This window comes from Staurois parvus, unplaced genomic scaffold (genome assembly GCF_062004578.1).
Source record: "Staurois parvus isolate SC_StPar_1 unplaced genomic scaffold, SC_StPar_1.0 ptg001200l, whole genome shotgun sequence".
Taxonomy (NCBI): domain Eukaryota; kingdom Metazoa; phylum Chordata; class Amphibia; order Anura; family Ranidae; genus Staurois; species Staurois parvus.
The window spans coordinates 3,809,797-3,823,677 of NW_028318996.1; the positions used below are offsets into that span (position 1 = coordinate 3,809,797).

The 13,881-nt window shown below is 37.2% G+C and overlaps 1 protein-coding gene across 1 annotated transcript in view; it reads right to left on the bottom strand.

Annotated features, from left to right (window-relative positions):
- BARX2 (BARX homeobox 2) overlaps positions 1 to 12,536 on the bottom strand; it is a 45,938-nt gene extending 33,402 nt beyond the window's left edge. Inside the window, exon 1 of the mRNA XM_089660092.1 lies at positions 12,233 to 12,536. Coding sequence (XP_089516218.1) covers positions 12,233 to 12,419 — 187 coding nt within the window. The 5' untranslated portion in view covers positions 12,420 to 12,536. The remainder of the gene's footprint in view (positions 1 to 12,232) is intronic.
- Positions 12,537 to 13,881: the final 1,345 nt, after the last annotated feature.

Here is a 13,881-nt window from a genome sequence, read left to right on the forward strand (position 1 = left end):
ACGCAGATAGCTTTTTTCTCTTCCCCATCACTACGCATCTAAACAGAAGTTTCCCACCAAGCTAGAAAATCCCTCTGTGTATTAACAAACACTTGTGATTTTTAGAAGACTTCATAAGCTCTCTATGACCCCAATGTGAATCGCTGAATGTAGCATCTTAGTTTGCTAATATGTAATGAGGTTTTAGATTTATGGGTTACATTAGGTAGGTTATTTAGTAGTTTAGTTAATTAGACTCTAGTTATATAATACAGGGTAACATTTATAGGCTACTTAATTTGATGACTGATGTACATTAATTAATTTCAGAGAAAAATATCAAAACAGCTAATATTACAATATAAGTATGATGTTGATTCAGCACTTCTGGGCCACTGCGCAGCATAATGTCAGGACATGAACTAAGCAAATAATACAACCTTAAAGTCTACATAAACATCGGCTCTACAAATGTCTAGGTGCTTCTCTTCATAGAACAGTTATGCTTGGAAAGTAATTATCTCTGAATTTTTACATTTGTGAAATAAAAAATACATTATACAGTCTCTCTCACTGAATACCATGGAGTGTACTTTTATAGATTCAATCAATTTGCTAGTAATGTTTAATCCTCAGAAAATGAGAGACATTGAAAAAGTCTAACCCTTTAATAATAATACTCCTTGTTATTCAGTCATACACCAGTATCATATAGTAATAAACCCTATAGCCTACTCCGTATTTAGGATAGATAGTAAAAATATTTTAGCAAATATATTTCCTATAGTATTAGTTACTAAACTCAGTCATAAATTAGCCATGCTAAAAGTCACAATTTTTTTTCATGTTTTTCTAAATTTTTTTTGCCTATAATAAAAAATACATGTAAGGTATTTATTAAAATTCAAACAAGAAAGTTCAAAACTTAAAATAGTATATGAAATAGTCCACATAAAAGACCTCCACATGAGCTGAAATCCCGTGTGGGATTTTATGTGGACTATTTCATATATTATTTTAAGCACTGCACTTTCTTATTTGATTACTTTTGAGGTTTTATTATTGGTTACCTTTAGTGTTACAGCTGCTACCTAGAGAGCGCTCACTTTTCCTTTCCTTCATTATTATTTATTAAAATTGTCTACTTCATAAAAGCCTTAAATGTCCTGAAAAATACGAAAATCATTTTGGTAAGCAGAGCAGTCATAGAGTTATGGTTCTGTACAGCAACAAATACCAAAACTACAATAACTGATCTAGTCACTGAGGTTTCCGGTTGCTCCTGAATGGGAAGCAACAGACTTGATCACAATGTTGTTCTGTAAATCCGAATGGCAAAATATTGCATTCAGGGCTGTGCGCAGTATACATCAGCTACTGTCTGTTATAGCTATACCGAAATACTTCTCATCTGGAAGGATGCCGTTCCCTAACCCTCCCTATGACTCTTCTATCTTTTAAGAAAGTTTTTTTACTAAAGAAAAACTCAGATGAAATTGGGGGATGAATTTTAATTAGTTTGCAGGAAGAGGGACACAGGTTTAGGACCTCACTAATTTAATGATTCTCATTTATAGACCAATAAGCTGGCTGGAGGTGGCACAGGCAGATGCAGCACTATATGCTGTAAATGGTGTCACAGGAAACTATGAATCACAAGCAAATCTGAACAGAATTACAAATATTGTGGTAGATAAACCAGTTTGGATATCTGTATGTCAACAGTGTACTTAGCTGCTTGGTTGGAGTTCCGCTTTAGTGTAAGACTGATTAGAAGATGAATTGTGACTTCTCTGCTGCATAGTGAAATGAATGTATTTTGTTCATGTAGATTTGCACATAATGTGAAATGAAGATGATGAAATCCTATCTGTCCATATACTGACAATCTTCCCCATAAGATATGGACATATTTCATAATTCCATTTCATTATCTGTATATAGATGTGCTGACACGCACACCTGCTTCTCTATCTCCAGCACTGCCGCAGTCACACTTATATAAATCCTCAATTAGCATTTCTGTGTGCGTCCGACCGGACATCATTATATGTGCCTTTGAACCAGGCTGACGACTTACAATATATTATGGGGGGGGGGGGGGGGGTTCACTTGTTAGCACCCTATTCTGGATATACAATTAGAAATTGTGCCTGTGACTTGATTTGCTGACACTTGGATGAGATCTGGTTACACTACACCAGGACATGCAGAGCCAACAATACTGAAAATACAGTACAGTATGTTGGTGCATGCATTATAGAAATGTGAACTTTACTGTGGTAATTTTTCCTGAAATTTCAGGTCATCAGAAGGTCTAGGTTCAATGACATGATCATTACGAAGTCTCTTTAGAATAAACTACCTCATATGTCTATTCATTACCCTGGATATAACAGTATTGGCAGGTCAGCAAATGAATTGTAGTATAGCAAATATATACACAAATCTTATCTGTAAGATCTGCCCACTGAGGTTTAGTAGTGGAGACAGCTAGTGACTGATGTAGTAACAACATTGTATTTGTGTAAATGGTTCCCAGTTATAGTGTGGGTTGGTTTTCTGTTATTTTACAAAGCAGATGGCTTCTCCACGACGCTGAGAAGAGACAATAACTCACATCTTATTCTAATATTTGTAGGACACTTTTTTTTATATATAAATACCAATTCAGAGTTACTAGCTCTAAAGCAAGAAATGTTGACTATATGATATAGATATAATAGAGCAGTAGAGAATATACATGTAGCTTCATAAATACGGGAAAGTTTTCTTTACTTTGAATACCTAATCATGTGCAAAGAAACCAAAACAAACAAAATGTTAAAAAAAAACCCTGTTATTTTGCTATCACACCTGGATCGGTGAAGTGAAAGCAGCTCAACTTTAAAACCATTTTAAACCGCAAATCAGCAGACAGCAGCATTGTCTATCTTGGGGGAAGTGTTAGATGTTCTAGCAGACTTAAAAACAGTAACAAATTGACACTGAACTCCAGGTCACACTTAATAAGCAGTTTTTGGAATAAAGATTTTACATAAACGAAAACACAACTGATCATTATAAGAATCATGTCAGTAGTAAATGTTTTGTCTCAACCCTGTAACTGCTAGATCTGAAAAAAGGTTTCTGTTGAAAACCAACAGACTTACTGGCCAGATCACCATGTGAAAATAAAGGAAAGAAAGCCTAAAAATAAAATTGATGCAGCCATTACAGCTAAGGCTAAGTTCACACTAGCTTTGTTAGCAGGTGTTAGGCATTTAGGAAGCGTTTTTAACGCTCCTAAAATGCCTATGAAAATTCTACACATGGCAGCACACAGTGCTGTTCCCACTGAAGCGTTAGCATCACGTCGTGGCAAAATTGACGCCTCATGTCCAGTCAGGAGGAGTTGAAGTCTCCCATTCAAGTCTATGGTGAAGCTCCTCAAACGCCTAGCAGGTGTTTGCGAGGCATTTGCGGAGCGTTAATACGATTAAACTTCATTATACATTTGTGGTGCGGTTTTAACGCTTGGCAGATGCCTATCAAATGCCTCAAAAACGCTCATAGGGCGCTTGGGGGGTATTTGAGGAGCGTTATAAACACTTCCTAAACGCCTGTCTAATGCTATAGGGGCATTTGGCAAGAGTTAGAAATTAGTCAAGTGTGAACGAGCCCTAAGAATTGGTAAGCTGCGATATAATAAATATTTGTTTGCTTGAAAAGTGAATGTTCAGCTAGCTTAAAGTGATATTAAAGTGCAGATTCTCAATTCCTTTAGTAAATCAGCCTCTATGATTAGCTGAAATACGCTTGCTCTATAATGGCACAAAAATAAAGGAAATGTGATTTCTTATATTGTATGGAGAAAGTGCGGCGTATAAGTCAAACGTTATTGGCTACATATAAGTGATACCCTATAATGGCTAAATATAAGTGTTACCCCTTTTTGGCTAACAAGTTAAAGAAGCAAGCTTTTGGGATGCCTTAGGTCGCTTATTCAGGCTTTATATAGTTCATCATATATGAATTGTATACAAAGTATAAATAAACTGACAACATTCACCAAGACACATAATAGTAATTCCTATTTTCATCACAAAATTTTCCTAAAAGCTGAGAAATGCATGCCGATAAGTAGACAGAGCTCTTTATTTCCAAAGATAGGAAGATTTATAATTTGCCCAGGAACTCCTGGGTACTTCAACCACCCAGTCATGTAAAATGGAATTTACAAAATATGAGCTTCCCCCTCACATCATTGGATGTTTGAAGTAAACACTGGTCGCCTTGGAAAAGTTAAATGACTCTTTGAGTTACAAATTTCTAATACATTCTTGTGTTTCCTACCCCAGGGTCATGTAACATCCCCCCTTCATGATTGAGCTACAGAATTTGTACTGTTAGAACTAGTGAGCAGTTAGCGTACATATATATGGGGGCACAGAGGGGTATACATTGTAAAGACCAGCTGTATTTCTGTGCCAAGGAGTCTCAACTGTTGCATACAGCCGCCTGTGACAATTAATGAGAAGATGGTGGTAAAAGCAGATCCAAGCATATGCATGCATACATATACGGATGATCTGCTTTGAACACAGAGTATAAAAATTAATCTTCCAGTATCAGGTTTTGTCTGTGATTCCAGAGCCTGATGTTCTGGACAGTCATGGACTTTATAATATTAAAAAAAGAAGAGGTCTGAAATCTGTCATGTGGCTGAACATACATACATACATAAGAACAGTTTTAAAATCTCATTGGTTGTATGATGGCACATTACTATTTGCTAAAATTGTTATGCTGGTAATCTGCTTAATTGTAACACTGACAAAAAATAAATGTGCATTGCAGTCATATGGTCCGAATCGACTGACATTTTAATACTCCCAAGCAGTAACAATGCAAATGTGTACAGATCAATTCAGTACAATAAAACTGTTTTTTCTTAAATCCTCCATAGAATGTCACGGACCATTTTAAACAATAACCTAAAAATCAATTTATGATGGTGAATGTGGCAAGTTGGTGTCCTTGAATAGAGTATCATTATAAAGACAGGTCAGTTCTGCAGCACAGCCTGATGCCCTTTTAGTATCTAGCAGTATATTTTCTGGCTGTGTGTCTGTTTATTACTTGCACGGGTGTTTTTATGTTTGACTTAGCTCTCCTCTGAATAGTTGAAAATTATGTAGTATTTGTTCTGAAGTATATCTCTATTTTTTACTGAATTACGCCAAATTGACGGTGTTCGTTTTAGAAGTTATTGTTTCTATTTATCTGTTCTACCATCAGATTCTAGTTGCCTGTATGTTTTAGATTTGGTGAGGTCAAAGTTCCTCATTTTGTTGGAGCTTGTTTCACTTAGCGATATGTACCTTACTGTATTTTAGGCTTGCACGATTTCCCCGACCCTATTTACTAATAGAAGTGTAAATGATCACATTAGTTGCTTGTTCTGGTAAGATAACTGACAAGGGCTGCAGTGGAGCCATTAGAATTTCTTTCTGTCACATTCTACCCTGACTGGACTAGCACACACTGATTGCACTACTGATCTGACCGTTCCAAGCAACTCTAGCAATAAGTGCACTTAAATTGGACATACAGGAGTTGATTTACTAAAGGCAAACAGGCTGTTCACTTTGCAAATGTAATTGTACTCTGCTAGGGAATTTGCTCCAGAGACTTGTAAATGAGGGGAAGCTCTGCTGACTTCAAACATCCAATCATGTGTAAGCAAAAATTCATTTTTTTAAATATATTCCTTGCAATCGATTTGTATTACCAGCGGAGTGCACTTTTGAGAATCAGACTAATTTGCAGCCCATTTTTCCCCACTGATGCAGTAATAGAGACAGAAGCCTGTGTTGTTTTCAGCCCCATAAAATTTAGGACCTTATATACCATGTCATACCTGGCCTCCTAGGGAGAAGTGCATTTAATCTCTTTTTATAAAGGACTAAAACCAGAATTCACTGCTTACATGATAGTGGAATTAAATAATATGATATAAGTATAACCTCCTTGAGTCACAGCCCTCCATACCCTACACAGTGGGTGACAAAAAGCAAAGTTTGTTTAGGGTATGATATAAGGATCTCTGTATAGACTGTGTTTCATTACCGGCATAAAAGGGGCCAATTAGCCCCTGCCACTGATAGAGTGATCTCATATTTGTTAGCCTGTCATGGACCTCACCCATTGCATGCTAATTTTAGTAAATGCCACTATTAAAATGCTATACAATTAATCATTTATTCTTTATTTTGTAGCAAGGAATTCTACAATAAAAAGAATCTTCCTAATGTACAGCAAAATCCATTAAATACATTTATCTTCACTGGTTGGGGTTTTAAAGGATAGAATATGATTTGGGACCAGAACATTTTGAGAGGGAATTCAACAGAAATCAGTCTTGAACTATGGATCTGCTGGATTTATATTTGGTGAATATTACAATTTTTATCTTTGCTCTTTACTAAAACATATATTATGCTTTATTATCATTGCAGGGATCTGATGCACACAATTTACAGTGTTTTAAAGTGTGTTTAATTAGTATTCTGGTTTCATTCACTAACACATTAATTCCGAATTATGTGCTTTTATTCTAATTGTTTTTGTCATATGTCAGTCAGTTTTATTTCAGACTGAACACAGTTTTTGTAATTATATGATTACTGTCTTTATACTATATTATGAAAGATTTAAGGGCAAATGAGTAAATAACCAAAAGAGCTGACATTTCATAGAATCAGACGTGTCTTCTAATTTCACTGGGTTCTCTGGTGACTATTATGTTTGTGTAACACTCATATGCTTGTAGTAATGAATTCCTGCTAATTCACAATATTTATTAATGTGTCTTAACAGTACCAATCAATGTTCTCGGTGTCCTTTTATTTATTTGTTTTATATGTAGATTGCCAACAAATACATTAGAAGAAGCCATTTTGAATATGAATATAGGATGCTCATGTATGGAGATGCTGTAGTAATATTTTTTTTCTAAATTTGTATTTTTGCATTTTGTATACTATGTTTTGGCGAAATATAAACACACAGTTAAATTTAAAATTTGAGAAGGGTAAAATATTAAATTGAAAGAATTTAGGAAGTGATACTGGATTGTATTTATCAAAGTTAGGATTATTGGCAATGAAGAATATTACACTAAGGAATCACATATTCTTACAAGTGGGTTCTGGTTGATTCAGGTGTTTTGAGATCTTCACTGATTTTGTTGGTAAGAAACATATTAGTTGTGTAATTAAATTTGGTTTTCTGCTGTGATGGTGTAGTTGCAGTTAGTTAACAAAGCTCTTTGTATGAAATAGGAAAGAAATGGCATGGAGAATATAATAATAAAGTGCAGAATATTACCCTTAACATACAGCCTAAGGTGTCCTTTTATGACACAGAGAATAGCTGCGATTCAACAGATCTCAGCTATTCTCTGGTCATTCACAGTTTATGACACTTAGGAGATCATGTCAGCCCTTCTCTGGAGATCTGTGTTCTCCCTCCAGATTCTCCAGCCCAGAGCTGGAGAATCAGAGGGACCGAAAACTAAGCAGAGATAATTTACCTCTGCTTAGTAAACTGATCTTTTACTATAATCTTGCGAGATTATAGTAAAATGAGCCGTTTTTCAGAGTTTGTAGACCGTTATCCAGCGTTTGGAGACCGTTCTCCCTTCGTTCGGAGAACTGCTTCATAAACTGCATTCACAGGAGAACTGTGTTCTCCGAGAATGCCGGAGAACTGAGCAGCGATCTATTACCGCTGGTTCACAAACGGACACCTATGTTAGTTCTGCTGTGTCCCATAAGAATCCCAATGATTCCATTTATTTGGATATATTTAAATATCAATTTATATAAAAATTACTTTGCCATATAAAGTATGGAAATATTATATAAACATAATTTAGGAATATTTTACTTTGATATTAGTTCTGTGATTTAAAAAGAAAAAAAATGGAAGAATCTGTATGATTTATGTATACTTATTTTTGGCAAACAAATAAATATTAATGTTTATATAACTCGTTATATTCCAGTACAAATATATTTCCTTTTGTATGCACTGCAGCTAAATATTTTGCTTCCTTTTTTAAAGCAAATAATGCAATGTCAGTGTTGTGCCTCATGTGCCTAACTTATTTGCAAAAAGCAGCCTATTTGCTGCAGAATATTCTATAAATTGTGGCAACTGGAGTGAAATTATTAACTGTAAAATAAATCTGGGCAAAGTCAGCAAAAATGTAATTTGTCTACTTTTTAATTCCTACTCAAAATCATTAACACTGTCATTGTCACTGACAGGAAGGGACAGTGCTCCAACAGTGACATTTGTATATGTTGTGTCAAGTTAAGAAAACATATGAACATATTTGACTCCGGTTTTGTTGTTGAATTATCTGCCCAATTAGAATGAATACTCTGCATTTGGTTAATTTTACATATCAGTGATAATTTTATAGTAAAGAACATTTTTTGAAAACTGCAGTTAAATCCTACAGTTCAATTACCATAAAATATGTATTTTAATTGCTTTATCTGATAGCTCACCTAATATTAAACCTTTAAACATAAGCCGCAATGAAGAGGATTTGCTGGTGTTGCTGCCACTATCTTAGACAGCATTGATTTGTCATGCCTAATATCTGTTCATTAATGTTATATGTCAAAACTTAAAAGAAAACAATCAAAATCCCCAATGATTCACTCCAACAATTCTTATCTGTCAGTGATTTAAGTCTTTCTTTCTGCTGCTATAATGTTAGTTTAACCCTGTAGCAGATCTCTGTCAGCTGGGCATATAATGACAATAAAACTGTCCAGTATTATGAACTTCTAGCCCATGCCAACCATTCATTGCTTTGACAAGCTGCATTGTGAAAATACACAAATGTTTCCTCACACAAAAGCCCGATTGTGCACTGATGGTTTTTACTGTCCAAAAGTCTCTTTTCATTCAACAAGTCTCATAAACTGCTCAGCCCATAAATATGTTTCAGCAGCCCTCCACCAGTCCACATCCTCTGCCTGACCTCTTCCAGCATGCTGTGCAAGTGAATAGAGTGTTAGCTCTAAGGCAGAAATTATCAGATTCTCTGAATGAATAACTATAAAATATTAGGGCTTTTGGCTGCTGAATTAGGGTGTATATGGTCATCATGTGAATGAATCAAATAAATCATACATACAATTCTGCAGGGGGAGTTTTTTCAGCATCATTTGGTTCCCCTCACTTTTTTATATCTTGCTTGTAAAACTGTAATATTGTCATTCATACATAACTTTGTGTGGCCTTTCCTCCTCTCCCAAATATATAAATCTTTGAAAACTTACTTGGTGATATTGCTGGCTTTTGCTTAATCGTACCTTGCTCTGGTTTTGCCCTATTTTTCTGCAAAAAGATTTGTCTATTAAAATTCTAGATGAAATGTAATGTCAAAGTAATATCATGAAATTTAGACTTGCTGAGTTAAAAAAAAAATCTATAAACTTTGAACATGTTTCCTACCCTGCATCCATTGATAAATTATGTGTGGGAGGTAAAACTGTTTTTTTTTTTTTTACGTTTTCACCCACAAAATGGATCTCTGACCTGTTTTCTTACTAGAATAAATATGTTGCAAATGAATTAAAAAATTCCAAGTCATTTTGGGAATTAAAAAAATAAAGAAAATAAAAGTGAATTTCCAATATTCATAAATAAATATTCATGAATGCATGAAGATAATGAAGATAATGCAGATCTCTCTCGGCTATCGCCTTGTTTTCAGTGTTGTGCTATGCTCCTCGGCCCTCTTTCTCCCTCGTTCATTCATTTACTTTGTAAAGTTCTCTGATCTATTAAAAATTCATAAAGAAACACAGAAGAGTGCCAACAGAAAAAGAAAACTGGTCCATTGAGTCTGTCCCTTTACAAAAACTACCAGATACATACCTTAGACAGAACCCAGCAGTGGAATTATATTTGGTATTTGGGGTTTGGGTACTTGACTCCTATACTGGAGTCAAAAGTGATATCACAACAAAATTGTCGGGTCGGATTTTGAAAATGAGCATTAAAAATTGATTTTGACAGTCACAAAGGATTTTATACATTGAAATTTGTACAGGTAGACTATATATTGTCAGAATGCACACATTTCCGTCACATCTTATGATCCAGAAAAAAAAATACATACTACAAACACGAGTGCCATACAGGCACTGCAGCTGACAGCAAAAAATAAGAAACTCAACTAAATGAAAATTGTTTGTCCATAAGACTTTATGATATATAGAGTTCTTGATAGAATGTTAAGGTCATTGATTATTTTCTGCATACAAAATCCACACATACAATATATGTACACACACATCTATATCTCAGAGGTGTACTTCACACAAGTTCAAGGGGTACGTCTGCTTCTTAAAATGGGCTGCAATTCAAATGTTTCAAAAAAACGATAAAGCACAATTAAAATGTCGTAAGTAATTTATAGTTATTTAAAAGCATAAGGGTTTGTTGCAGGGGTAGACACGTGTCAGAGATAAACTAAAGCCACAATGAGGGAAATTGGCAAGCACTTAATGTAGTAATGGGGGAACCAATGAATAATATGGCCTATATCATCCAGTCAAACTCTCCCCCCCACCCCAATTTGGTTGCTGCGGTTAGTAGTCCTACTTTTCCCTGCTACAGTTTTCAAGATCAGTTCCCCCATTCTGTGTGCTTCAATTGGGTTACATGACAGTATCAAACATTTTTACAGTATGTTACCTTGTTGTTAAAATTACCTGCTGGTAAATATTTAACACAAATTCAAAGAACACCTTACAAGGCCAGAAAATATTCTGATTGTATACACCTCCAGATGATGCGCACTGTATTTATTAAACACATGTAGAAAACCAACTGCCGTAGAGCAGGGACATCAAGGACTGACACTTCAAAGTGTTACACTACTACCATTAAATGTGATCTAGGGCAGGAACCCCTCCAGGCAGGTAGGACTACACCAAGGACTCATGCCATCCCAGCAGATAATATTAAATATGTGTGCTGTTCCAATCTTCAGTTATCACCCTAATACAATTTAAAAAGACCAGAACATAAAGTGTCGTAATTGAATCATTGATCTTTATAATGTTTCGCTCTCAGCTGGGGGGTAACAGTGACTTAGAAAGTCCCATTTCTGTATTATGACTCTATGCCCATCCATGTACTACACCAGGGGTCGGCAACCATTTTCACATTGGGTATCAATTTACAAGCATTAGACCGACGTGAGAGTGAACAATAACATAGGCGTAGAGTTCATTTTTCATTTTCTGCACTCACAGTTGTACTGGTAATGGCAAGTTAAACTCATTCATTAAACTCTCCCAACAGACCACGATGGATGCTGCTTGGTGAATTCAAATGTCCAAAGTAAAGAAGTTATCAGCTCAAACTGCTGTATTTCAAACTCCTCCATCCCCATGCACTCAAACAGAGGTAAACACAGATTTTGTCCTCCACGTTTTCCGGATTGATCAAAAAAGAAAACAGAGTCGTTTCGCTCAAAGTTTGTAATGTGTAAAAGCTGTTGGGTGTGCAGCTGCTAGGCGAGGAGCGTGCGCATGCGTAAAATTGCTGTTATGAGTTTTTTGTTTTATTTAACTATATTTTTAATATAATTACTAGAACAAACTTTGATGCCACTACAGACTAGATGGTATTTAACAATCTTTACTGCAGTTATGTTTTAATTAAGAAATATAAAATAATTTTGTTGACATATGATTATCAATCTTCTGGTGCCAATGAAAGCGGCTTTGCATGCCCACCATGGTGATTCACATGCCTTGGGTTGCTGACCCCTGTATTACACAATATAGTGTGTGCAGATCACATGGAGTATACATCAGCCAAAATGATGACATTATTTATGGCAGGATGTGTACCATGGTACAGCGACAAATCAAACAAAACCTATCAGTGCAATATTGTCTCTAGAAGGTGTGTGTTCAGAGCGCAGAGTCTGCTTGTCTCTGTATACAGATGTCAGACACTGTTACCTGTCACCTTTTATCCCCTTCCAAAAAATTCACCTTTATGTGTAATTTACCAACATAAGAAGTGAGCAGAGAGGTGGAAACAAATCCAGACAGGCAGAAGGAGATTTCAGTGTCTGAAGTTGATAGCTGACTCTCTGACGCTATGGGCAGAGTTAAGATGGACTGGGCAGAGTGTGGTATGTATATGTAGTTCAGCAGGCACTCACCGGGGCACGAATGCAGGGGTTTGGGTCGGACCAGCAGGGAAGGACACACAGAATACAGTGAAAGCTTCTCAAAGTAATCGCACGTCTCCTTGGATAGAATCTCATCGATCATAAAAGATTTGTATCGCCGCCTGGCAGCCTTGATTTGTCCCGGGGAGGAGAGCCGGAGCTCGGCCTGGCAGTGCATGCTGGGGGATCCGGGTGACTCTGTGCTGTCCTCTTCACTCCTCTCTATATAAACTTCATAGCAATTCCCTTTTTAGGAGTCTTCAGCTGTCAATCAGAGTGCTGTGTGATTTCTCCCGGATCACATTGTGTGAATGCAAGGAGGGGGCTGTCTCATTACCTCTGTGCCTGCCTCTTACACACCTCTGTCTGCACTCTCTACCCTCTCGCTAAATCTCTGACAGTCTGTCTCTCTTATCACTCTGCACCTCTCATAGTCTCTCTTTATTCTCTGCAACTATCACAGTCTGTCTCTCTCCTCACTCCTGCCTCTCTGCATCTCTAGCAAACTGTCTCTTTTCCTGACTTTCTGCAGCTCTGACAGGCTTTCTCTTTTTCTGACTTTCTGCAACTCTGACAGGCATTCTCTTTTCTGACTCTGCAGCTCTGACAGGCTGTCTCTTTTCTGACTCTGCAGCTCTGACAGGCTGTCTCTTTGCTGACTCTGCAGATCTGACAGGCTGTCTCTTTGCTGACTCTGCAGATCTGACAGGCTGTCTCTTTGCTGACTCTGCAGCTCTGACAGGCTTTCTCTTTGCTGTCTCTGCAGCTCTGACAGGCTGTCTCTTTTCTGACTCTGCAGCTCTGACAGGCTTTCTCTTTTCTGACTCTGCAGCTCTGACAGGCTGTCTCTTTTCTGACTCTGCAGCTCTGACAGGCTTTCTCTTTTCTGACTCTGCAGCTCTGACAGGCATTCTCTTTGCTGACTCTGCAGCTCTGACAGGCTGTCTCCTTGCTGACTCTGCAGCTCTGAGAGACTGTCTAGTCCCTGACTCTCTGCAACTCTGACTGGCTGTCTCTTTTCTGGCTCTCTGCAGTTCTGGCGAGCTGTCTTTTTTCCTGACTTTGCAACTCTGACAGTCTGTCCCTTTCCAGGATCTCTGCAGCTCTCACAGTCCCTCTCTCCTCAGTCTTTGCATTCCTCAGCATGTCTCTCTGCATCCCCCAAATGCCTTTATCTCCTGACTCTGTGCACCTCTGACAGTCTCTCTTATGGTCTGTCTCTTGGCTTTGTATCCATCCATCATTTATTGTTTTTTTTTTTTGTTTCTTCTCTCTATGGTCATTTTTCTATTCACTCTTTCTCTCTGCTTCCAGACCTTTCTGCCCTCTCCCAGTGAAGATTTTTACTCCCACCTCCCATAGAGGCTATCTCCCCACCCTTCATACCTCTCCCAAACCTACAAAGGTACCACCCTAGAACTGTCTTACCCTGTTACCCTAGGAATTTCACCCTTAAGGTGCCCTTTTGTCCTCATACATGCCCCATTACCACAGGAGTTTCCCTGTTACCATAAAAAAATGCCTAATTACCTTAGGCAGTGCCCTGTTACCTTCATACATGCCTCTTCATCCTAGGAGGTACTTTTTTTCCTTAAGACGTTTCCCATTACCCAGAAGGTGCCCTGTTATTTTCATACCCT